General features: G+C 40.0%; 1 protein-coding gene across 2 annotated transcripts in view; it reads right to left on the reverse strand.

Annotated features, from left to right (window-relative positions):
- The window catches only part of Fur2 (furin-like protease 2), a 1,176,928-nt gene that overhangs the window by 22,961 nt on the left and 1,126,185 nt on the right, over positions 1-27,782 (reverse strand). For both annotated transcript variants that reach the window (XM_070083390.1, XM_070083389.1), the window contains exons 21-22: positions 2,528-2,812; positions 568-740 (exon numbers count right to left, since the gene is read on the reverse strand). In XM_070083390.1, coding sequence (XP_069939491.1) covers positions 568-740; positions 2,528-2,812 — 458 coding nt within the window. The remainder of the gene's footprint in view (positions 1-567; positions 741-2,527; positions 2,813-27,782) is intronic.

Genomic DNA, 27,782 nt, shown 5'->3' on the forward strand with positions numbered 1-27,782 from the left:
TTCCCCACTACAGTTCCTGTCTCCCTCGAGGTCATTTATATGCATTCCCTCATGCTTATATTTATTGACTACCTGACATCAGTGAATCCTTGGCGTTTGCTGTGCTGTTTGCTCTAGCTGGTACTCAATTTAACTGGTGCTCCCACAAGCTACTAAGTGGTCCCAGATTTTTTTTAATACTGTGTACACTAATGGTTAAGACCCATTCTATGCTGACCTGGTATCTCAGGCCAATTGTGCCAAATTTGGAGGCAGGAAAAATAAAACGTAGATCTACTTTGGAGCGCTAGAGGTAAGAACGTAGATATACGTTTGGACAGTTAAGGGGTTAAACAGTATGCAAAATGTAATAATGTTGGTAGAATTACCAACAATATGTAAAGTAAAAGGACACAAGTGCAACTAATGTGACATTTTATTGTGGCACTATTTTGCTCTCCAGGAGCTTTGTCAAGCCATAAAGGCTTGACAAAGCTCCTGGAGAGCAAAACGTTGCCACAATAAAATGTCATATTAGTTGCCCTTGTGTCCTTTTACTTTACAGTATGCAAAATGCTGATTACATACCTGAAGTACGGTGAATACGGCACCAAATATTACAACATTAACAAGACAAATAACAGCAACAAGTGAGGTGACAGACGAGAAGTATGAGTCTTGATGAGGAGCATGATGAGAGCCTGAGTCCAAACTGAGAGCTATTCTACGTTTATCTGCCGATACAGCACCATAACACTGACCTAAAAGAGTAACATATTTTTAATTTTAAGATTATGATTATGTAAAATGATACACATTAAAAAATTAAACTAGTGTGTATAAGTACAAGATTGCATAACACTGGTTACAAATGAATACATACAAAAACATGTACAGTAAATGTGCCCTCTGCAAAATATAATTACTGGACATATTAAGATTTTTCCATCAAGTCAAGAATCAGGAATCCTATTGAACTTTATATAATTGTAAAAAAAATGAAAATACAGTGGACCCCCGCATAACGATTACCTCCGAATGCGACCAATTATGTAAGAGTAATTATGTAAGTGCATTTGTACGTGTATGTTTGGGGGTCTGAAATGGACTAATCTACTTCACAATATTCCTTATGGGAACAAATTCGGTCAGTACTGGCACCTGAACATACTTCTGGAGTGAAAAAATATCGTTAACCGGAGGTCCACTGTATATAATCAGTCAATGGCTGCAATCACTAGCATTTATTATCTATCTATGAACAACATAACATGATGTAATCTATAATTTTTTAACAAGGAGGACCAGTGAACCAGTAGAATGCCTAGATCAAAAAGAGCTGTAGTTAGTGGGTTATCATGAGACTAAGACCTGTTTCATGAAGCACTTCTGTTCCCTGACAAGTATAATACTACTGCCACCATTATCTCATTAGAATTTTTTTCATATTAAAGATAATATGCATAAGGAGTATTGTACTGTAATTAATGAATGATAGCTACAAAAATAATGTAGTTTTAAGAGTAGGTACAATAGGGCTTGTGAGGCTAGGAGGGAGTGAATCTGGCTGGTGGCAAGATGAAGGGTGGGGGGCCAAGAGCTAGGATTTGACTTCTACAACCACATATAGGTGATTACATATAGATCAGTATACACCTGGAACCAATATAGGAAATGGGCTAATCAAAAAACTTATCAGATATTCCAGATGGCCAAAGAGTATTATACAAATGAAATATTTGTGGAAGAAGAAATGCTGAAAAAAGAAATAGTAGATAAGAGCAAGGTGGAAAAAAGCAAATCAAATGTTAAAGGCAAGCTACAAAATTAAAAGATAAAAACAAATTTACTGATGTTGAGAGGAAATGTGAGGTATTAAATAGAAAGTTTCAGAATCTATTTAGAAAAGAAGATATGTTAAATATTAAGGATTTGAATCCTAAATCAAAAGTTGCAATTGAGGATACTGAAGTAACTAAAGAGGAAGTAAAAATATTACTTCTGGATGCTGTTAAGAAAAAAAGCAATAAAACTAATGGGATATCACCATGGGTTGGAAAATTTTTAGGCATTCACTCCGAAAGAGTATACTGGCAGACAGGTGGAAAATGGCATACATTGTGGCAATATTTAACCCGTAAACGGTCCAAGCAGATCTACATTCACATGTGTAGTGCTCCAAGAGTAGATCTATGTTTTTTTTACATATTTTCAAATATAACCAAAAAAAAAAAAAGTAAATCAAAGTTTTTATACACATTTTCAAATGTAAAAAAAAAAAAGATCTACTTTTTTTTACATACTTTCAAATGTTGAAAAAACGTATATATACGTTTGGACCGTTTATGGGTTAAAAGGAGGACAGAGAACACCATTTAAACTAGAGACCAATTTTGCTTATGCTCATGCTTTGAAAAAAATTAATGAAAGTGAATAAAATGTACTTGGAAAGCTGTATACCTGCATATCCTTCCCCATTTCCATCACTGTAACTTTCCCTTTCCCTCCCATTCCCCAGGTGCTGCTAAGACCCCTATTTATTACACACCAGTAGTAGGATCACAGGAACAACAAGGGGTCTCGTGTTCTCCTTCTGTCACACCAGGAGGACAACATGTTCGGCAGGTACTAGTGGCAGGATGAAGAGACATGGGTGTCTGGCATGATGTACAACCATTATCTCCACCAGATGAGCAAGTAAGGCAAGACTTATTGCATGGTTCACATGCTTGAGAACTGAGGTTGTAATAACTGCCCGACTGGCATTCAATGCACATTCCACCATCAAGTGTAAGATAGTCATGACAGGAGGTGCAGTCATTCAGACCTGATCCTGAAAGATGAGAGAAGCAGAGTTAGGTTTATATTGCAATGTTCCATCTTCTTTAAATACTGGACAGCAAGACTTGCCAATAAATGTGGAAAAAAGACTACATCTTCTCATCTACATCATCATAAGTTTTTCTCTCCTATGTGTGGGTTATTTGTGTAAAGTGAGTGCTAGGGTGTTGAGGTGAGGGACTGAAAGGCCAAACTTGATACAGAGTGGGATTTGTCACAGTTGCTCTTTTACTGATGACATGGTTCGTTTGGGAGTTTGAAGAGAAGTTGCAAAAGTTGATGGATGACTTTGAGAAGGTATATAAAGAAGGAAAATAAAAGCAAAGTGATGAGAATAACATAAAATCTAGGCAGTGATAGAATGTTGTGTGAGATGAGGTAAGAACAGATCTGTCTTTGAATTAATTTTTCAAAGATTTTAGAGAGCAGAGGTAAGTTAGATATTGGTCTATAATATTCAAGTCTGCTTGATCACCTCCTTTGTGGATCAGGGTAACCCTCGCTATTTTGAGAACTGCTGGGAAGGTGGAGGATTCGATGGATTTGTTAAAGAGTGTTGCAATAATTGGTGACAGTACTTGTGAAGCTTTTTTGTACATAAAAGGTGGTAAGTTATTTATGTCTCCTGCCTTGTTTTTAACCCTTTGACTGTCGCGGTCGTATATGTACGTCATAGGAGATACCGTGTTTGACGTGTGTTTGACGTATCTATACGCATAAATTCTAGCGGCTTCAAATCAAGCAGGAGAAAGCTGGTAGGCCCACATGTGAGAGAATGGGTCTCCATGGTCAGTGTGCACCATATAAAAAAAATCGGGGAGCCAGTGGTGCATTGTGGGAATACCATTTCAGTCGTCCTTTTTCAGCATGTCTAGCGGTAAGAAATATGTGACTTCCCTTCAAATCTGGGACTCTTCTCTTCCCAAGTGATGCTCTAACACAGATGGAAGTGTCAATGAAGATCAATTTCATGATTTCGAGGAGTTTGAGACCAAAAGCAATGGAGGAGGTGGAGGAGGAGGAGGAAGAGGAGGAGGAAGAAGAGGAGGAGGAAGAAGAGGAGGAGGAAGGAAGGAGGAGGAGGAAGGAAGGAGGAAGAGGAAGGAAGGAGGGAGGAGGAGGAAGGAGGAGGAAGGAGGGAGGAGGAAGAGGAGGGAGGAGGAAGAAGGAGGGAGGAGAAAGAAGGAGGGAGGAGAAAGAAGGAGGGAGGAGGAGGGAGGGAGGAGGAGGAAGGAGGGAGGGAGGAAGAAGGAGGGAGGAGGAGGAAGAAGGGAGGGAGGAGGAGGAAGGTGGAAGGAGGAGGAAGAAGAAGAAGAAGAAGAAGAAGAAGAAGAAGAAGAAGAAGAAGAAGAATACCTAATACCTAATAATAATAATATGTAATAATATGTTCCTTTGAGGCATGAAAACAGTTCACCCCATGACAGTGACAAGATAAGGGGAGATAACATCTGATAAGAGCTGACCTTTGATGAGCGTAAACGAGGGTGGAGGGAGGGGGGCAGCTGTCCATCTGTCAAGAGCCAGGAGGAGGAGGAGGAGGAGGAGGAGGAGGAGGAGGAGGAGGAGGAGGAGGAGGAGGAGGAGGAGGAGTAGTAGAAGGAGTAGGAGGAGGAGGAGGAGGAGGAGGAGGAGGAGGAGGAGGAGGAGGAGGAGGAGGAGGAGGAGGAGGAGGAGGAGGAGGAGGAGGAGGAGGAGATGACGACGACGACGACGACGAACAAACATTTGTCTGTCTGTCTATTTGTCTGTCTGCCAAACTCCCTGTCTATCCATCTAACTCTGTCTCAGAGAGAGCCACAAGACTGTGTCATCATCACGTTTACTCACATCTTCAAGCAGAGTATAGCACTTTGTCTGGATTTTTTGGGTTATCCTAGGTAATTTACACTATGTATAGTTGTATTTATGTGTACCTGTGAGACAGAGATAGACAGAGAGAGAGAAAGAGAGACAGATTGAAAGAGATAGAATGAGGGAGAAAGATAATTAGATAGAATGGAGGGGGAAGTAGCATCCGACCCCATTGTTTTGACAGGCGGTAGGGGGAGTGACTAATGAGACAATATGTCACTTTGACAGCTGCCGACTCCTGACTCAAAACAATTATAAGCCACACACTCGCACACAAGACAAGCTTGCTGAAGGGTGATAATAGCAGTTTTATGAAAGTATCTAGTGACTATATATGTGTATATATATTATAGAAACCAGAAGCAAGAAGGGAAGGCAGGAATGAAGGAAGGACTAGATGAAAGGAAGGAAAAAAGTAATGAAGGACAGATGAAGGAATGTAGGAAGAGAGGTGGAATGCCCTCCAGGGTAGCCTCCAGGTAGGAAAGGAATGAAGGAAATTAGGAAGGAATGATGACACACGACCATTTACCTAGGATAACTACATAACACAACTGCCTGGTAATACTTTGAAGAAAGCTGCTCAGACTAGGTGTTTTGTCTTTGCACATAAAAAAAAAATTCAACAAAAATGCACACACACTGATTTTATGTGTGAGAGTGTAAAACACCATTGTGTATGACACTATGTTTTATGTGTGAGAGTGTAAAACACCACTGTGTATGACATCATGTTTTATGTGTGAGAGTGTAAAACACCACTGTGTATGACATCATGTTTTATGTGTGAGAGTGTAAAACACCACTGTGTATGACACCATGTTTCAAAGAGTTCCACAAGCTGCAGAACTTCTAGGAATATGTTCAGTGACTGTATATTGGTACATATATTATAGAACAATAGTAATAAACAATTTTTTGTATTGTTTGTTTTTGTAAACAAGTTTTGTAAACAATATATTGATAATTATGTTTGTGTGCTTATTGTGTTGTATACAACGAGTGTATATATGTACATTGCACCTTACTTTGGTCTAACAGGCCACATAAGTTATGTGAAAAAATAAAATAGTGAAAAAAACAACAAACCTTCAAATACAAGTAAACTAAAGTTTACCGGGTGAGCGGCAGTCGCCGCTGTTGCCATACGCGGCTCATTTTCTGCAAACTTCATGCCTCTATATCTCGGTAAGTACTGATGGGAAAATTTTTTTTTGGGACTAAAACAATCAGAAAAATAATCTTAACATTTTCATAAGAAAAAATAATTTTTTTTTTTCGAATATTTTGCGACACCAGGAGACACTTCAGGATTGGGCCCTTCGACAGTCAAAGGGTTAAAGGTGGTGATGATAAGCAAGACTTCTGTTGGGTTGGTTGGGGCTAGGAATAGTCTATTTGGGTAGGTGCCCATGAGGGATTTTGCTTACTAGATTCTTTCCTATGGTGGAGAAGAAAACATATTACCTTTTATGTTATATAATCTGTCCTCGCAATAAAATTTTTCTGACCTTCTTATCAGGTTGGTAAGGATTGACGAGCAATGTTTAGAATGGTCTCTAATTATCTGACCCATTCTGTACTGTTTTTCATATAGGTGCTTTGTGTTAATGGATTTAAGGATGCTGGGTGTTAGCCAGGGACTGTTCAGTCTCTCAGCTGTGATCTGTTTAGTTTTTTAGGGCAATGCTTGTTACAGAGGTAGTGGTTTTTTTTTAGAAAATTATTAATACATTCATTCGTATCTGTATATGTTTCAAGCTCATTATGCCAGTCGTCGTTATTCATAGCTGTTATAAAGTTATTAACAGCTGTCTCGTTATGTAGTCTGAAGGTAACTTTAGTAGTGTCTTGGGGCAATTTACCTAGGTTGGTTATGAGAAAGGTAGTGTAGTGGTCTGTGGTGTTGTCTGTGATTATGCCTGATTTTAAAGGGGATATGGTGTTAGTCCAGATGTGGACTAACATCAGAGATTCTTGTTGGTAGCAACAAGCAGTTGCTCATAGTGTTTGTGAATTCGGTTACCTGTTAGTCCTGGTCATGTAGTAGATTTATGTTGAAATCTGTGAGCAGCAAGTGGTCTTTGTTCATATGTGCATCAGTTATGTTTCCTAATTTTTCACTAAAATGATAAATGTTTGTGGTACTCTGTAGATGTTTATCACTGTGAGGAGTTTTTGCAGGTCTTTTGATTTAAATTTAGCTATAATACATTCCCCATGTTCATCCCTTGTGCAAGAATTATAACTGTATCAATAGGCTGTTGTTGGGCTTCATCTGGTCTATTTTTTTTTTTTTTTTTTTTTTTTTATCACACTGGCCGATTCCCACCAAGGCAGGGTGGCCCGAAAAAGAAAAACTTTCACCATCATTCACTCCATCACTGTCTTGCCAGAAGGGTGCTTTACACTACAGTTTTTAAACTGCAACATTAACACCCCTCCTTCAGAGTGCAGGCACTGTACTTCCCATCTCCAGGACTCAAGTCCGGCCTGCCGGTTTCCCTGAATCCCTTCATAAATGTTACTTTGCTCACACTCCAACAGCACGTCAAGTATTAAAAACCATTTGTCTCCATTCACTCCTATCAAACACGCTCATGCATGCCTCCTGGAAGTCCAAGCCCCTCGCACACAAAACCTCCTTTACCCCCTCCCTCCAACCTTTCCTAGGCCGACCCCTACCCCGCCTTCCTTCCACTACAGACTGATACACTCTTGAAGTCATTCTGTTTCGCTCCATTCTCTCTACATGTCCGAACCACCTCAACAACCCTTCCTCAGCCCTCTGGACAACAGTTTTGGTAATCCCGCACCTCCTCCTAACTTCCAAACTACGAATTCTCTGCATTATATTCACACCACACATTGCCCTCAGACATGACATCTCCACTGCCTCCAGCCTTCTCCTCGCTGCAACATTCATCACCCACGCTTCAGTTAGGACAATATCCCTAGTTTTTTTTTTTAGCTTGTGGGTGCCTAGAATATGAGAGAGTGTCTTCCAGGTTTTTTATATCTCCTCTTGTTTTGGTGAATCTACTGGAGTAGGACAATTGCTTAGCCTTTCTTATTAGGTTGGTGAGAACTGATGTGTATTGTTTAACAGTGACTTTGTTTATTAAGCCCTGCCTATATTGTTTTTCATGCTGATGTTTCTTATCAATGGATCTTAGTATGCTGTTGGTTAGCCATGGGCAACCTAGCCATTTATTCATAATCTGTTTTATTTTTATGGGACAGAGAGCTAGATACAGACATGTTTATATGTAACAGTGAAAACAAATAAAGCCAAGGCAGTGCACGTTCATCAAATGTCACCAATGCTGCACTGTCAGCAGTGGTGACACTTATCTTACACCATGCTTCAAGGAAACATTATTATTATTATTATTATTATTATTACATACTCCAGCATGTCCAAAACACTGCTGGGACCTATAAATACTATGTACAGAGATTAAAACAAAACAAGGTGTTCGACATAGATGGTGATGGTGCAGGGACAGGTAGGTGGTGGTGAAGGTGAGGGTGGTAGGTATTGGTGGTGGTGGGGTAGGAAGGGGTGGTGGGGTAGGTGTATATATTTCTGGACAATAGTATTTGACTAAGGTAGATGAAAATGTTCACCTGTCACTGTGTTTGTGACTATTTGAGTACCTAATATTTGTGTTAGCGCAAAGATTAGCTATGAAATCACAAGAACTACTACAAATTGTGATTATCAGAATATAAAAAATATACAGATTTAAAACGAGATAAAAGGTATATCGGCAACACTTCTGATGCAGCAACTCTTCTTGTTGCTGTCAGGTGAGTGACAAGTGCTGACTTTGCAGCCTTATATCTCTGTAAGTACTGACTTTAATTTGTTTTTCATTACTTTGTCAAAAAATGTCCTCTTTATAATAATAATCACAGGTAGTAGGCTGGTAGACAGCAACCACATAGGGAGGTACTACCATCCTTCCAAGTGAGTGTAAAATGAAAGCCTGTAACCGTTTTACATGATGGTAGGATTGCTGGTGTCTTTCGTCTCTCATAAATATGCAAGATTACAGGTACATCTTGCTACTTCTTACACTTAGGTCTCACTACACATACATGTACAAGCATATATATATAGTACACCCCTCTGGGTTTTCTTCTATTTTCTTTCTAGTTCTTATTCTTGATTATTTCCCCTTATCTCCATGGGGAAGTGGAACAGAATTCTTCCTCCGTAAGCCATGCGTGTTGTAAGAGGTGACTAAAATGCCGAGAGCAAGGGACTAGTAACCCCTTCTCCTGTACAAATTACTAAATTTAAAGAGAAAAGCTTTCGTTTTTCTTTTTGGGCCACCCTGCCTTGGTGGGATATGGCTGGTTTGTTAAAAAAAAAAAAATAATAATAATATTTATTTTGACATGATACATAGTTACACAAAGGATTATTGTAGTTGAGGGTACATGCCAAAAGTCCCTTGTATGCAGAGCATATCAGACAAGCTTAAAATTAACTTAAGATTAATTAGGCTATAACAGATTAAATGGTAAAAATTACAGTAAACAATTTACGATATGAAGCACAATTGAGTACAGTGGACCTTGGTTATCAGCTGTAATTCATTCCAGAAGGTCGGCCTAAAACTGAAATAATATTTCTCACAAGAATTAATGTAAATACAATTAATCCATTCCAGACACCCAAAAATATTAAAAAAATACATTTTTTTAAATTAATTAGAGTTTTACATACACAAAACAATGAGAACTAAATAAAATAAATACATGAACAATTAAATCACTATTACATACCTTTAATGAAGACTCTTTTTGGCTTATGGAAGATAGGGAGGAGGAGGAGAGAGGGAGATGGGATTATTGTTTGCAAGGGAAATCCTCCTTCATAAGGTCTTCAGGCAACAAGTCCCTCTCTGGTGTTATTTCCCTTCTTTGTCTTTTAATGCCACTAGGACTAGCTTGAGAGTCACTGGACCTCTGTTGCACAAAATAGCTGTCCAGAGTGCTCTGTTTCTGGCATCTCTGTAAGATTTCCCTGAATTGGGACAAGGTTTAGTCACTGAACATATTGCATATATGGCTTCTTTCATGACTCACGAAATCGTAATGACACGATTGCAAACAAACCATACCCCGGCCGGGATTGAACCCGCGGTCAGAGAGTCTCAAAACTCCAGACCGTCGTGTTAGCCACTAGACCAGCTAGCCACAATAAGATTCGTCCAACTAGGTATATTTCTACACCATAGGAAGGTTAGCACAGGCACCACTGTGACCACAAATGCAAGTTTTTACAGACGAATCTCCAGCTAGCGTGGCCGTGACGAACTCTAGCTCAAGTCCCCTCACTGCCGTCAACATGACTCACGAAATCGTAATGACACGATTGCAAACAAACCATACCCCGGCTGGGATTGAACCCGCGGTCAGAGAGTCTCAAAACTCCAGACCGTCGCGTTAGCCACTAGACCAGCTAGCCACAATAAGATTCGTCCAACTAGGTATATTTCTACACCATAGGAAGGTTATCACAGGCACCACTGTGACCACAAATGCAAGTTTTTACAGACGAATCTCCAGCTAGCGTGGCCGTGACGAACTCTAGCTCAAGTCCCCTCACTGCCGTCAACATGACTCACGAAATCGTAATGACACGATTGCAAACAAACCATACCCCGGCCGGGATTGAACCTAGTTGGACGAATCTTATTGTGGCTAGCTGGTCTAGTGGCTAACGTGACGGTCTGGAGTTTTGAGACTCTCTGACCGCGGGTTCAATCCCGGCCAGGGTATGGTTTGTTTGCAATCGTGTCATTACAATTTTGTGAGTCATGTTGACGGCAGTGAGGGGACTTGAGCTAGAGTTCGTCACGGCCACGCTAGCTGGAGATTCGTCTGTAAAAACTTGCATTTGTGGTCACAGTGGTGCCTGTGCTAACCTTCCTATGGTGTAGAAATATACCTAGTTGGACGAATCTTATTGTGGCTAGCTGGTCTAGTGGCTAACGCGACGGTCTGGAGTTTTGAGACTCTCTGACCACGGGTTCAATCCCGGCCGGGGTATGGTTTGTTTGCAATCGTGTCATTACGATTTCGTGAGTCATGTTGACGGCAGTGAGGGGACTTGAGCTAGAGTTCGTCACGGCCACGCTAGCTGGAGATTCGTCTGTAAAAACTTGCATTTGTGGTCACAGTGGTGCCTGTGCTAACCTTCCTATGGTGTAGAAATATACCTAGTTGGACGAATCTTATTGTGGCTAGCTGGTCTAGTGGCTAACAAGACGGTCTGGAGTTTTGAGACTCTCTGACCGCGGGTTCAATCCCAGCCGGGGTATGGTTTGGCTTCTTTCAGTTTGGTCACTGTGATACTTTTCAACAAAACTTTGCAACTCATTCCACTTTGCACACATGTCCTTAATCACTGAAGAAGGCACCTTCTCCTCTCTCTCTTTCTCCTAATGTGAAGGAATTTCCTCAGCTGCAGTCTGTTGCTGTTCCAGTTGAAGGTCTTGCAGCTCTTCAGTGGTTAGCTCTTCCCTGTGGTCCTCCACCAACTCTTCCACATCCTCACCACTCACATCCAATCCCATGGACTTTCCCAGTGCCACAATAGATCCCACAACAGGCATAGGGTCCTCAGGGTCAGCCCCAAACCCTTCAAAATCCCTCTCTTGGACAATCTGGCCACAATTTTCTCCAAGCACAGTTCAAAGTCCTGGAAGTCACTCCCTGCCAAGCCTTACCTATAAGGCTTATGCAATGGAGGATACTAAAGTGATTCCTCCAGAACTCTCTTAGGGTCAAATGAGTGTCTGAGTCGCTTCAAAGCACTTTTGAAACATTGCTTTTGTGTAGAGTTTTCTGAAGTTAGAAATGACCTGCTGGTCCATGGGCTGGATGAGAGGAGTAGTGTTAGGAGGCAAGAACTTCACTGTTATAAAATGGAAATCCATAAACAATTGGTCTTCCACGTCTGGAGGATGAGCAGATGCATTGTCCAGTACCAGGAGGCACGTAAGTGGCAATTTCTTTTTCAGGAGGTATTTTTTCATACTGGGGCCAAACACATCATTGACCCACTCTTTGAAAATGTGCCTTGTGACCCATGCCTTATTATTAGCTTTCCACAACACACACAGTTTACTCTTGACTACAATGTTTTTCTTGAACACTGGGATTTTCAGAGTGATACACCACTAGCATTAGCACAGAACAAAAGAGTAAGCCTGTCTTTCATAGGCTTGTGTCCTGGCAGTGCTTTTTCCTCCTGCATAATGTAGGTCCTCTTTGGCATTTTCTTCCAAAAGAGGCCTGTTTCATCACAAATGAACACTTGTTGGGGGAGGAATCCTTCAGCCTCTAGGTACCCCATGGATTCCTGCACCAATTTTCCAGCTTCACATTCATCAGAACTTGCAGCCTCCCCATGCCTTACCACACTGTATGCCACTATGCTTCTTAAATCTCTCAAACCAGCCTTTGCTGGCCCTAAATTCACTAACAGCAGCACTTGTTCCAGGCATATTCTTTACAAGATCTGCATGCAACTGCCTTGCTTTTTCACAAATCATCAACTCCGCAACACTATCTCCCGCTAACTGTTTTTCAGTGATCCATAAAATCAACAATTTCTCCATATCTTCCATTATCAATGACCTTCGTTTGGTTAGCACATTTACTCCTTTTGCCACATCAGCTTCCTTGATTTGTTCTTTCTTTGCTAGGATAGAAGTGATTGTTGATTTGTTTTTCCCATACATTCTGGCAAGTTCTAGGACCTGTACACCACTCTCATACTTTTCAACAACTTCTTTCTTAAATTCCATCATGTTTCTCACTTTCTTTACCAAAGGAACTTTACTAGGTACTTTCTTTGGGGCCATGGTTACTTATTTTCCAATTGCACTTAATTGATAACCACGAAAATCAATAAATCAATAAATAAAAATCAATAAATAAAAAATGTTTGGATGAATAAGCAGAAGCTTCCTCACTCGCCCAGAGACAAAACCAGACTGGCATGCAAGTGGCTGGCGGCGGCGGGTTGATGCATACCATACGGCTGATAAGTGACCATTAAAGAAAACGTTACGTCCTATGCGCCTGAAGGGTAACTATAGATCACCCTTATCTTATGCAAAGACTGAGAAAAGTGTGATTTACTAAAAAAAAAAAAAAAAAAACAGGTACTGTACTGTACGTGTGCGTTTCCTGGAATATCTCAGAAGTAAGTTATTGACCTATTTCATGTTGTATTACCATTAATAATCAATGGACTGAAAGGATTTTCACAGCTAACATAAAACTGAATGCTTTAATTTCAGGTGGTGACTTTTTGACGTATCAGTAAAGGATGGTTCCTCGATTAGCAACAAATTCATTTACTGACATGGTCTTAGGAACAGAACTCCGTCAGTAACTGAGAAGAGACTGTACTCTCAATATCAGGCAAACTAAGCATCTTTTATTCTTCACTGATAGCTCCAACAACGAGCACTTAAAATATGACGAGTTTTACAGTGTTGAAGACAGAGTAACTGAAAGTAACAGGGAAAATGTTGGGAATAGCACTAAAAACCTCAGTGATCACCATCTACCTCAAGCATCTGCTAAAGGTAGATGGGAAACAGCGCAATTTCACCCACTTTTAGCCCTATTTTGGGCCAATTCCTTTGTTCCACTCAACCAAACTCGACTATTTCGCTGGAACTCCTTTATTCTATCAACTGAGTATGAGAAACCGCCCATTTACCTATTTCAACAGCACAGAAAAGTGATCAGAAATTACCAATTTGGCTAATTTCATACAAAATTCAAGAAAGGCCAATTTCAAAATAGGAGCCAGAATAAACAATGCAGACATTCCTGGCACAAAAATAACATTTTCTCTGTTCATCAGTCACATCTCCAGGCCTCTCTTATATTATAAATGAAAATGAAAAGCAGAATGAAATCAAAATGAAAATCAAGCGTAATTACGCTTGCTTTTCATTTTGAAATTTTATTCACATAAAAAATAGATGATTTACTATTATTCAAACTACTGCATAACTGTAATAATTGTATAAATAATACCAGCACATTTGTGAATACATATTAGACCTGCCAGTTGACATGCATGTTATGTGTGAATTGATTTGTTTACTCTTGAACATCATCAAAACTCAAACATTTCCGCTAACATGAGCTCAGTTTCAAGCTACTTTTAGTCAGTAAATCATTCAAAATGACCTCTTTTTCTGTAACATATCTTCCATTCTATCAAATGAGACCAAGAAAAAACGAGAATTCAACCATAAATACCATACAAAAATATATCACAAATACCACACAAAAATACGCCACAAATAACATACAAAAATACACCACAAAGTCGCTGTTTTACGGGACCGATACTGGCTTCAAAGCTGTAATATTATGGCACTGACATCAAAGGGATTAAGGAATTTAAAACCTATGTAGACATTGAGGGATTTATTCCTTAACAAGTTTTTAATTGTGATTAAACAGGTTTCTTTTGGAAAAGAATGCCTCAGGGAACCTGCATCACACAAGCCCATGAAAAACAGGATAACACTCTTCTTGCATGGTAATGCTAATGAGGACTGCAAAATTAAACCACTGTTAGTCTACCACTCTGAAAATCCAAGGGTGTTTAACCCTTTGAGGGTCGACAGGCCCTCTCGAAGACTCGTTCTCAGGATTGGCTAAATTAAAAAAAAAAAAAAAAATTCTTATGAAAAGATAGAGAATCTTTTCCCGATCATATTGACACCAAAAGTATGAAATTTGATGGAAAACTTACGGAATTATGCTCTCGTGAAGTTAGCGGTCTCGACGATGTTTACGCATCGGCGATTTTGCCCAATTTGAGCCCTGTTTTCGGCCAATTCCAGTGTACTAGTAGACATAAATCATAACTATTTCTCTAGAACTCTATTTTTTCTATTGAATGAGTACAAGAAACCACCCATTTGCTGATTTCAACTATCCAATACAGTGGTCAGAATTTTGCAATTTTGCCAATTTCACACAAATTTCAAAAGATGCCAATTTCCAAATAGGGTCCAGAATAAACAAGAAAGACATTCCTGGCACTAAAATAACATTTCCTCTGTTTGTTAGTCACATCCCCAGGCCCCTCTTATATTTCTTTGGCTTTCCACTTTCAATTTTTATTCTTACAAAAAATAGAAGATTTACTGTTATGCAGACTGCTGCATTAGTGTAGAAATGGTATAAATAATATCAGCGCACTTGTGAAAGAATATTAGACTCACCAGTTGACGTGTATTGGACGCTTGGCATGATTTGTTTACTTTTGAACTTTGGTAAAAATCGAGCATTTCTGCTACTTTGAGCTCAATTTCAAGGTACTTTTCATTGTAAAACCAGTCAAAATCATCTCAATTTCTGTAATATGTCTTCCATTCTATAAAATGAGACCAAGAAAACTAGAATACAACAATAAATACCATACGAAAATACAGTGCAAAGTCGCTGTTTTATTCCAAAAACACGGTCAAAGTTTTTTTTTTCTCATTATGCACTGTGTGCTGCAGGATTTTTTTTATACTGCACACACTGACCACATAGACCCATTCTTTCATATGTATGCCTACCAGCTTTCTCCCACTAGATTTTAGGGCGCTAGAATTTAGGCGTACTAGTACGTCAAAAACCCTAGGTCGTAAGCCATACTAGTACGGCCGAAACCCTCAAAGGGTTAAGAAAGACAATGTGGTAAGAAGTAAACTCAGTGTAATGTGGAGGGCTAATAGTAAAACTTGGAGTAACAATGCAATTTTACACTGAGTGGATACATGAGGTGTTTGCTCAAAGTGTGAAGAATACCTTGTGGAAAAAAAAAATTACCATTAATGGCACTTCTGGTAATGGACAGTGCTCCTGCTCACCCTCCAGGTTTGGAGGAAAATTTGGTGGATGAATACAGCTTCATTAAGGTGAAGTTCTTTTCCCCTAACACCACTCCTCTTATCCAACCCATGGGCCAGCAGGTAATTTCCAATTTTAAGAAACTTTACACAAAAGCACTGTTTAAAAGATGTTTTTAAGTGACCTCTGAAACAAAGCTTACCCTTAGGAAATTTTGGAAAAAACCATTTTAACCTATAAATGGTCCAAACGTATATATATGTTTTTTCAACATTTGAAAGTATGTAAAAAAAAGTAGATCTTCTTTTTGTTTTTTTTTACATTTGAAAATGTGTAAAAAAACTTTGAGCTACTTTTTTTTTTTTTGTTATATTTGAAAATATGTAAAAAAAACGTAGATCTACTTTTGTAGCACTACACATGTGAACGTAGATCTGCTTGGACCGTTTATGGGTTAATATCCTCTAGTGCTAAAGGGTAACAGACAAAGCCTCAGAGAATTTTCTTTCAGGACAATGAACTCTGCCTTGAAGAAACTGTGGCCAAATTGTGTGTCAGTCAGAAATTTTGAAGGCAGAGACTTTAGTGAAGGATATTGTTTCTCTGGGCCAGTCCATGGGTTTAGAAATGGATGTAGAGGAATTGGTGGAAGATCACAAGAATGAGCCCACCACAGAAGAACTTCAAGACCTGCTCAAGGAGAAGCAAGAAGTGGTTGAGGAAATTTCCTCTTTAGAGGAGGGAAGTAGTAAGGGCAACATTTCCATTCAAGAAATTAAGGAACTATGTTACCACTGAGCTCAAACACAGAACCTGGTGGAAAAATGGCATCCTAACATTACTGTTGCGAATAGGATCATCAACCTGCTCAATGACAATGTTGCTGTCCACTTTAGAAAAAAGTTGAAAAGCTGTCAAAAGCAAACAACACTGGACAGCTTCTTTAGCAAAGTGAATCCCCATCATCCTCAAGTTCTACTGCACAGAGACAGAAAAGAGATAAAACACCAGGAGTGCTATCGGCACTCCTCAACAAAGGTAAAGTGCAGTTAAATTTTCATTTATTTCATGTCATTATTGTTTTTATAGTTTTCATATATGATTTTATGCATGCAACTGTTTTATGCATGGTAACTGTTTGGGGTCTGGAATGGATTAATCCAATTTTCATTATGTATTTCTTATGGTTTTCTTCTTTTACTTTTCAGTAGGCTATATGATAAAAGGAGTTACTAGTCCATTGCTCCTGGTATTTTAGTTGACTTTTACAACATGCATGGCTTACGGAGGAAAGATTCTTATTCCACCTCCCCATGGACATAAAAGGAAAAGTAATAAGTACAAGAACTATTAAGATAAAATCAAAGAAAACTCAGTTGAGTGTGTATACATAAATGTGTATATGCATGTGTAGTGTGACCTAAGTGTAAGTAGAAATACCAAGACATATCTGAAATCTTGCATGTTTATGAGACAAAAAAGATACCTGAAATCATACCATCATGTAAAACAAATACAGGCTTCTGTTTTACACTCACTTGGCAGTACGGTAGTACCTCTTTGGGAGGTTGCTGTCTACCAACCTACTACCTCAATTATGGGAAATCAAATACCTTTTGCTGAATGAAGTTTTTTCTTTCTTTTTGGGTCACCCTGCGTCAGTGGAAAACGGCCGACGTATTAAAAAAAATTCTCGGGGGAAAAATTCATTCAATAAACGTATAACTCACTATTCAAACAGCCTCCTGGAATGGATTAAGTTCAGATATCGAGGTACCACTGTACTTGTTGTGGATATGAGGGCAGCACTGGCTGACTCTTACTCTTCTGGAAACCAGGCTGATAGAAGCAGCTCTTCTGGGCAAAATGTGAGTTGCCCAGGAGGTAAGACGTACAGTAGAGTTTTGATGTTCCAGCAACAGTGCCCCAAGGTTGCTACAGTGTATAAAAACATTGGGTTAAGGTGACCAGGAAGGAAATATGGAGTAAATGTTTCAGATAGGTTACCATGTGACCACAGTCCAGGCTTGTGGAGTGGTTCAGAACCCTATGCTAGAAGGTTGTGTATTCCTTTGTGCTAACCTGGAGTTTACCTGGAGAGAGTTCCGGGGGTCAACGCCCCCGCGGCCCGGTCTGTGACCAGGCCTCCTGGTGGATCAGAGCCTATGTGAAGGATGAGGTAAGACTAAATGTCATATGTAGAGTGTGTAAATATTTATCCACTGAATATATAGTTATTTCTGCATACAAGTGGTTTAACCCTTAAACTGTCCAAACATAGATCTACGTTCACCTGCGTGGCTCTCCAAATATTTTGAAAAATAAAAAAATCGTTTTTTGTTTTTAAATTAAAGAAGGCAATTTTCTGTGTGGTATGAGACCAAAAAAAAAAATTTAAGGACCAGTTGTCTCTGGATGCTTACCTGACGGCAACATTCAGTCCTGCCGCTTGCAGAAGTGTTGCCGTTTTACCTTTTTTATCTCGTTTTTATTTTAATTTATATAATTTTTATGTTCTGATAATTACAACTTATAATAGTTTTTGTGATTACATAGCCAATCTTTATTCTGACACTAATATTATGTACTGAAATGGTACTCAAATTGTAACAATCACACTTACAGGTGAATATTTTCACCTGCCCTGGTCATTTACTATTGTCTAGAAATATATACAAACTATTTACAGGTCCCAGCAATGTTTTAGACACACTGGAGTATGAAACTCCTTGAAGCATGGTGTTATGACAAGGGTCAGAATGTGCCCTGCTGGAGGGAACCTTGCCAATATATGTTTTTACTCTTGCACACAAACATGTCTTTGTATGTCTGTCTATCAGTCTGTCTGCCTGTCTATCTATCTGTACATCTATCTCTGCTTATCTGTCTGTCCAGCTCAGCTTATCTGTCTTTCTGTCTTCTGTGTGTGCCTGGAGTATAATATGAACTCCTTGAATAATGGTGTTATGACAAAGTCAGATAACAAGCGACATTTGATGAATGTGCACTGCTGGAGGGGGGAACCTTGCCTTTATATGTGTTTACTCTTGCACACAAACATGTCTCTGTATGTCTGTCAGTCTGTCTGTCTGCCTGCCTGCTTGACTATCTGCCTGCCTGTCTATCTGCCTGCCTGTCTATCTGCCTGCCTGTCTATCTGCCTGCCTGTCTATCTGTCTGCCTGTCTATCTGTCTGCCTGTCTATCTGTATTCAAATTCATTTATTTCTTCACAAGTAGTACATTGAGATTATATTTTTACAATGATGGGTTGCAGTGCAAAGAGAGCCTCTATTATGCCTTGGCATTATGAGCTGACTTAATTTAACCCTTTCAGGATCGACAGGCCCTCTCCTAAACTTGTTCTCAGGGTCGGAAATTTATTGAAAAAAAAAAATTATTTTTTCTTATGAAATGATGGAGAATCTTTTCCCAATCATAATGACACCAAAAGTATGAAATTTGATGGAAAACTTACGGAATTATGCTCTCGCAAAGTTACCAGTCTCGACGATGTTTACGCATCGGCGACTTTGTCCACTTTGAGCCCTATTTTTGGCCAATTCCTATGTACCAGTCGACAAAAATCATAACTATATCGCTAGAACTCCATTTTTTTTATTAAATGAGCACAAGAAACCACCCATTTACCGATTTCAACTATCCAATAAAATGGTCAGAAATTGGCAATTTTGCCAATTTCACACAAATTTCAAAAGAAGCCAATTTCCAAACAGGGTCCAGAATAAAAAAGACAGACAGTCCTGGCACTAAAATAACATTTTTTTTTGTTCATTAGTCATGTCCCCAGGCCTCTCTTACATTTCTTTTGCTTTCCACTTTCAATTTTTATTCACACAAAAAATAAAAGATTTACTGTTATGCAGACTACTGCATTAGTGTACAAATGGTATAAATAATATCAGTGCACTTGTGAAAGAATATTAGACTCACCAGTTGATGTGTATTGGACGTGTGGCATGATTTGTTTACTTTCGAACTTTGGCAAAAATCGAACATTTCTACTACTTTGAGCTCAATTTCATGGTACTTTTCATTGTGAAACCAATCAAAATCATCTCAATTTCTGTAATATGTCTTCCATTCTATAAAATGAGATCAGGAAAACTAGAATGCAACCATAAATAGCATACGAAAATACACTGCAAAGTCACTGTTTTAAAGCAAAAACACGGTCGGAGTTTTTTTTCTCATTATGCACTGTGTGCTGCAGGATTTTTTTTTATACTGTGCACACTGACCACATAGACCCATTCTTTCATATGTAGGCCTACCAGCTTTCTCTCACTAGATTTGAAGGCGCTAGAATTTATGCGTACTAGTATGGCACCAACGCTGAAAGGGTTAATGGCTTACTGACTACTTAACACTAAAGAAATTATCATAGTTGTACAGTAGTTCTATTAATAATAAGTGATTCTAATTTATGTCTGTCTATCTGTACATCTATCTGTCTATCTGTCTGCCTAGCTCTGCTTATCTGTGTGTCTACTTCTGCTTATCTTTCTGTCTGCCTGCGTGTGTCTGTTTTTCCATCTGCTTGTCTCCATCTCAAGGAGTGGCTAGTAAACCTGTTGGTTTGTGGTGTATGGGCTGCTCCCTGATTGCTGAGCAAGTGACACTGCCATTATTTGCGTCATGTTTATTTATGTCTTATATTTATAAACAACTAGGTAGTAGGTTGGCAGACAGCAACCGCCCAGGGAGGTACTACCGTCCTGCCAAGTGAGTGTAAAACGAAAGCCTGTAATTGTTTTACATGATGGTAGGATTGCTGGTGTCTTTTGTCTGTCTCATAAATATGCAAGATTACAGGTACGTCTTGCTACTTCTACTTACACTTAGGTCACACTACACATACATGTACACGTTAATTTATACACACTCATCTGAGTTTTCTTTGATTTTATCTTAATAGTTCTTGGTCTTATTACTTTTCCTTTTATATCCATGGGGAAGTGGAATAAGAATCTTTCCTCCGTAAGCCATGCGTGTTGTAAAAGTCAACTAAAATGCCGGGAACAATGGGCTAGTAACCCCTTTTCCTGTAAACATTACTAAAAAGAATAAGAAGAAGAAGATTTCTTTTTGGGGGATTTTCTTTCTTTTTTGGGTCACCCTGCCTCGGTGGGAGACGGCCGACTTGTTGAAAAAAAAAAAAAAAAATCTATAAACAACTAGGTAGTAGGTTGGTAGACAGCAACCGCCCAGGGAGGTACTACCGTCCTGCCAAGTGAGTGTAAAACGAAAACCTGTAATTGTTTTACATGATGGTAGGATTGCTGGTGTCTTTTTTTTCTGTCTCATACACATGCAAGATTTCAGGTACATCTTGCTACTTCTACTTACACTTAGGTCACACTACACATACATGTACAAGCATATATATACACACTCCTCAGGATTTTCTTCTATTTTCTTTCTAGTTCTTGTTCTTGTTTATTTCCTCTTATCTCCATGGGGAAGTGGAACAGAATTCTTCCTCTGTAAGCTATGTGTGTTGTAAGAGGCGACTAAAATGCCGGGAGCAAGGGGCTAGTAACCCCTTCTCCTGTATATATTACTAAATTTAAAACGAGAAACTTCTGTTTTTCTTTTTGGGCCACCCCACCTCAGTGGGATATGGCTGGTGCGTTGAAAGAAAGAATGATCTATAAACAATGTATAGCACTTGGTCTGGAATTTTTGGGTTATCCTAGGTAATTTACACGATGTATAATAACTGTATTTGAGCACATGTGAGACAGAGATATAGATAGACAAAGATATAGATAGACAGAGATATAGACAGAGAGAGAGAGCCAAAGCCAGCCAGCCGAATACATAAGAACATAAGAAAGAAGGAACACTGCAGCAGTCCTACTGGCCCATGCAAGGCAGGTCCATGTCACCCCCCCACTTAGACCAATGACCCACCTAGTCAGTTCACGTTCACTGAAAGAAGGAGCACACATCTGACCCAGTAGCACAAGCTAGTCAGGTCCAACTCACACCCACCCACACCCACTCATGCATTTATCTAACCTATTTTTACTTTCCTCTTAAAATGTGTGTTAATATGATATGACATCAGTGAATCACTGGTGTTTGCCATGCTATTTGCTCTAGCTGGCACTCAGTTGAACTGGTGCTCCCACAAGGTACTAAGTGGACCACGATTTTTTTCATAGTTGATCAGGCTCTGATCCACCAGGAGGCCTGGTCACAGACCGGGCCGCAGGGGCGTTGACCCCCGGAACTCTCTCCAGGTAAACTCCAGGTAGTGTGCACACTGAGTGCACAGACCTATTCTTTCATGTCTAGGCGACTCAGGCCTATCACACCAAATTTGAAGGAATGAAAAATAAAACATTGATCTACGTTTGGAGCCCACCGCACGTGAACGTATATCTACGTATGGATAGTTTAAGGGTTAACCAACTGTTTCAGAGAACGAGTTGGACTTCTCATAAATGTAGGTATTCCCCTAGACATTTTTGGATATTAGTGAGCTATCCTAGACCAGATTGTACAGTGAGAGGGTCTTAACCCTTTGAGGGTCCATCCCATAGCTCTATGACTTTGAAACCAGGGTCCAAGCTGTAGTACAGCAGAACCCTGGATATCAGCAGATATGGATATCAGGTGATTCAGAATTCAGCTTCTTTTTTGGCTAAAATTCTATCCTGAATTTTGGTCAGCGACTCGGAAATCAGCTGTATTGGACAAGTCCGCCCGCCTCTCTGCGCATTCATGAGTCAGTCTGGCTGTGTGTCATTTCATTTTAATCCATTGTTTTTTGTGGTTATTTATTGAATGAGTGCAACTGTGAAATAAGCCACCATGAGCCCAAAGAAAGTTCTTAGTGCCAGCCCTTTGGTAAAGAAAGTAAAAACATGATAGAATTCAAGAAAGAAATTATGGCTAAAGTATGAGAGTGGTGTACATGTCTTGGAGCTTGCTAGGATGTATGGGAAATCCAAATCAACAATCACTTCCATCCTGGCAAAGAAAGTAGAAATCAAGGAAGCTAATGTTGCAAAAGGGGTAAATATGCTAACAAAACAAAGATCATCAATTATCGAAGATGTTGAGAAGTTATTGTTGGTGTGGATCAATGAGAAACAATTAGCAGGAGATAGCGTTGTGGAGTCGATCATTTGTGAAAAGGCAAGGCAACTGCATGCGGATCTCGTAAAGAAAATGCCTGGAACAAGTGTTGCTGTTAATGAATATAAGGCCAGCAGAGGCCGGTTCGACAGATGCAAGATGTGTAGTGGCATACACAGTGTTGTAAGGCATGGTGAGGCTGCAAGTTCAGACAAATGTGCAGCTGAAGAATTCGTACATGAATTCAAGGATTACGTAGAGGCTGAAGGATTCGTCCCCCAGCAAGTGTTTAATTGTGACGAAACAGGCCTCTTTTGGAAGAAAATGCCAAAGAGGACCAACATCATGCAGGAGGAAAAGGCACTGCCAGGACACAAGCCTATAAAGAATAGACTTACTCTTTTGTCCTGTAGTAACGCTAGTGGGGATTTCAAAGTGAATGAAGCCTTTACCCATGTATCACTCTGAAAATCCCAGAGTGTTCAAGAAAAACAATGTAGTCAAGAGTAAACTGTGTGTGCTGTGGAAAGCTAATAATAAGGCATGGGTCACAAGACAAATTTTCATTGACTGGGTCCATGAAGTGTTTGGCCCGAGTGTGAAAAAATACCTCCAGGAAAATAAATTGCCACTCAAGTGCCTACTGGTACTGGACAATGCTCCTGCTCATCCTCCAAACTTGGTAGACCACTTGTCTATGGAGTTAAGTTTTATAACAGTGAAGTTCTTGCCTCCTAACACCACTCCTCTCATCCAGCCTATGGAGCAGCAGGTCATTTCTAACTTCAAAAAACTCTACACGAAAGCAATGTTTCAAAGGTGCTTTGAAGTGACCTCGGACACTGACTTGACCCTCAGTGAATTCTGGAGGAATCACTTAAATATCCTCCACTGCATAAGCCTTATAGGTAAGGCTTGGCAGGGAGTGACTTCCAAGACTTTGAACTCTGCTTTGAGAAAATTGTGGCCAGAATGTGTCCTAGACAAGGATTTTGAAGGGTTTGAGGCTGACCCTGACTCTGTCGACTCTCTTCCTGTTGTGGAATCTATTGTGGCTTTGGGGAAGTCCATGGGGTTGGAGGTGAGTGGCAAGGATGTGGAAGAGTTGGTGGAGGACCACAGGGAAGAGCTAACCACTGAAGAGCTGCAAGACCTTCATCTGCAACAGCAACAGACCACAGCTGAGGAACTTGCTGCAGAGGAGGAGGAGAAGGAAAAGAGAGGAAAGAATGTGCCTTCTTTAGTGATTACGGACATTTGTGCAAAGTTTTGTAGAGAAATATCACCCTGACCAAGCTGAAACAAGCCATATCTACAACATTTTCAGTGACAAAACCTTGTCCCACTTCAGGCAAATCTTAGAGACACCAGAAACAGGCCTCTCTGGACAGCTTTTTGTGCAACAGGGGTGCAGTGACTCTCAAGCTGGTCCTAGTGCCAGTAAAAAACAAAGAAGGGTAGTAACCCCAGAGAGGGACTTGATACCTGAAGTACTTAGCTGTGGTGACGTGTACTTAGTTTGAGTGGTGACGTGTACTTAGCTCAGTGGTGACGTGTACTTAGCTCAGTGGTGACGTGTACTTAGTTCAGTGGTGACGTGTACTTAGCTCTGTGAAGACCTGTTTGTGTGCTCTCTGTGAATCTGAACCAGGATGCCCTCTCTTGAGCAGCTTTACCAGCAGCTGAGAGAAGAGCTCAGAGTTGCTAAACTGGAGATACGGCGATTAACGGAGGAGAACAAGAGGATTCGTAGTAATCCTCCTGTTGTGAGTCCCCAGGTTAAGAGGGGAGCTTGGTCAGTGGCCGGGCAACATGGAACCAAGCTGAAGATTAAGAAAACGGTTGGAGAGGCAGAAACAACGAGAAACCAGAAGACTGCCGTGGAAACTTCCAACTCATTCTCGGTGCTACCTGACGAATGTGAGTGTTCTACTGGGAATGCCACAACGAGCACCAAGGAAACATTGGCAGACGTGAGTGAGACATCCCTAGAAACCCCAACGAAGACCATCGAGAACGTCATGACGAATTCTACAAGTGGTGTAATGCTACCTGGCGAATGTGAGTCGACTACTTGGAGCATCACTAAGGACGACGCCAAGGAAGGTAAAAACATTGTTGTTGTTGGGGATAGCCACATTAGGTACATGGATAGGGCATTCTGTTTGAAGGATAGGAGTAGGAGGCAGAGAGTGTGTTTTCCTGGGGCTGGGATGAAGGATATTGTTAGCCGTCTGGATGACATCATGAGAGGTAATGGGAGCAATCCTATTATCTGTCTCAGTGCTGGAGGCAACGATGTTGGCAGACGTAGGAGTGAGGACCTGATTAGCAGGTATAGGTCAGCAATAGAGATAATTAGGAAGAAGGGTGGGAAACCTGTCATATGTGGCATTTTGCCAAGGAGAGGAGTTGGAAATGAATGGTTGTCCAGAGCAATTGGTGTCAATTGCTGGCTGGACAAATACTGTAAGGAAAATGCGGTAACATTCATTGACAACTGGGACCTCTTCTATGGCAGAAATGACATGTATGCCAGGGATGGGGTTCACTTGTCTAGGTGTGGGGTGGGAGCACTGGCCAACGCAGTGGAGGGAGCTGTTAGGTCTTTAAACTAGGAATAGTTAGTGGCATGGGTTTTGGCGGGAAAACTGTGAAGTCTCAGGGTAGTAACATGAGTACTAGGAGAACTAGTAATAGGCAAAATGAGGAGGATATTGGAAAGCCAGTGGCACTAATTGACAATGACAGTAATAGGTTTAGTGGAATAACAGAAAGGAGCAGGAAGGGTAAAGAGATAGGAGGGTCATTAAATATTTATTACACAAATAGTCGCAGTGCTAGGAATAAGATGGACGAGTTGAGACTAGTTGCTAGTGCAGGTAACATAGATGTATTTGCCATTACTGAGACGTGGTTTAATTCAAAAAGTCGGGACATGCCTGCAGAATGTCACATTCAGGGTTTTAAATTGTTCCAAGTAGATAGAAGTATCGGGAAGGGGGGTGGGGTGGCATTGTATGTCCGAGATCGCTTGAACTGTTGCATAAAAACGGGTATTAAGTCTGAAGTAACACATACAGAGTCTGTTTGGATAGAATTTTCAGAGGGGCATAAAAAATTAATTTTAGGTGTGATATACCGTCCCCCAAATTTAGATAGGGACCAGGGGAAACTACTATGGGAGGAAATTGTTAGGGGCACAAGGCACGATAATGTAGTAATTCTAGGAGACTTTAACTTTAGTCATATTGATTGGAATTTCTTGACTGGGAATTTAGAATCATACGATTTCTTAGAAGTAGTTCAGGATTGTTTTTTGAAGCAGTTTGTGACAGAACCTACAAGGGGTAATAACCTGCTTGACTTAGTTCTGGCAAACAATGAATCCCTTGTTAATAATTTAGAAGTTTCAGAGGAACTGGGTGCTAGCGACCACAAATCAATTACATGTAGAATTGAATGGAAGTATGATAGTAGGGATAACTCAGTAACAGTCCCAGATTTTCGCTTAGCAGATTACGATGGGCTTAGAGAACACTTATCATCTGTTGACTGGGGTAACGAAGAGAGCTATCAATATGACAGTTTTCTGAACACAATACATGCTGCTCAAAGAACGTTTATCCCTTATAAGGAAATTAGATCAAATAGAAATGACCCAAAATGGATGAATAATAGGCTGAAATATCTACTAGGGCATAAGAAAGGAATTTATAGGCGTATCAAAAGAGGCGAGGGTCATCTTATGAATCAGTATATTGACATTAAGAGGGACATTAAAAAGGGGATAAGAAAAGCTAAAAGGGACTATGAAATTAAAGTTGCTAGGGATTCTAAAACTAACCCAAAAAGTTTTTTCCAGGTCTATAGAACAAAAGTCAGAGATAAGATAGGTCCCCTTAAAAATAACTATGGGCATCTTACTGACAAAGAGAATGAAATGTGCTCGATTTTAAATAATTATTTTCTCTCGGTTTTTACACAGGAAGACACTAATAATATTCCGGTAATTAATTTTTATAGTGGATCAGAAGAAGATAAATTATGTAACATCACAGTCACTAGTGAAATGGTTGTGAAGCAGATAGACAGACTGAAGCAAAATAAGTCACCGGGTCCTGATGAGGTTTTTTCAAGGGTTCTAAAGGAATGCAAAATGGAAGTCTGTGAACCATTAACTAATATTTTTAATTTATCTCTTCAAACAGGTGTAGTGTCTGATCTGTGGAAGATGGCTAATGTAATTCCTATTTTTAAAACGGGACAAGTCGTTACCGTCAAATTACCGCCCAATAAGCCTGACCTCAATTGTAGGCAAATTACTAGAGTCAATTATAGCTGAGATTATAAGAAGCCATCTTGATAAGCATAGCTTGATTAATGATACTCAGCATGGATTCACAAGAGGCCGGTCTTGTCTAACTAATTTATTAACTTTCTTCAGTAAAGCTTTTGAGGCTGTTGACCACGATAAAGAATTTGATATTATTTACTTAGATTTTAGTAAGGCATTTGATAGAGTTCCGCACCAAAGACTGTTAAAGAAAGTAGCAGCTCATGGCATTGGGGGAAGGGTGCTCTCGTGGATCGAATCATGGCTCACAGACAGGAAGCAAAGAGTGTCCATTAATGGGGTTAAATCCGAGTGGGGATCAGTAACAAGTGGCGTTCCACAGGGATCAGTCTTGGGCCCGTTGTTGTTTATAATATATATCAATGATCTTGATGAAGGAATTACTAGTGATATGAGCAAATTCGCCGATGACACGAAGATAGGTAGGATAATTGATTCAAACGTAGATGTTAGGGAACTTCAGGAGGATTTAGACAAACTCTACTCTTGGTCAGAAAAGTGGCAGATGCAGTTCAATGTAGATAAATGCAAGGTTCTGAAGCTCGGGAGTGTCCATAACCCTAGCACTTATAAGTTAAATAATGTAGAACTTAACCAGCAGCAACCTTAAACCAAGACAGCAATGCCTAAGCGTACGTAATAAGGCAAATAGATTACTGGGATTTATATCAAGAAGTGTAAGCAACAGAAGTCCAGAGGTCATACTGCAGCTTTTTACATCATTAGTAAGGCCTCACCTAGAT

This window comes from Cherax quadricarinatus, chromosome 9 (genome assembly GCF_038502225.1).
Source record: "Cherax quadricarinatus isolate ZL_2023a chromosome 9, ASM3850222v1, whole genome shotgun sequence".
NCBI classification, from domain to species: domain Eukaryota; kingdom Metazoa; phylum Arthropoda; class Malacostraca; order Decapoda; family Parastacidae; genus Cherax; species Cherax quadricarinatus.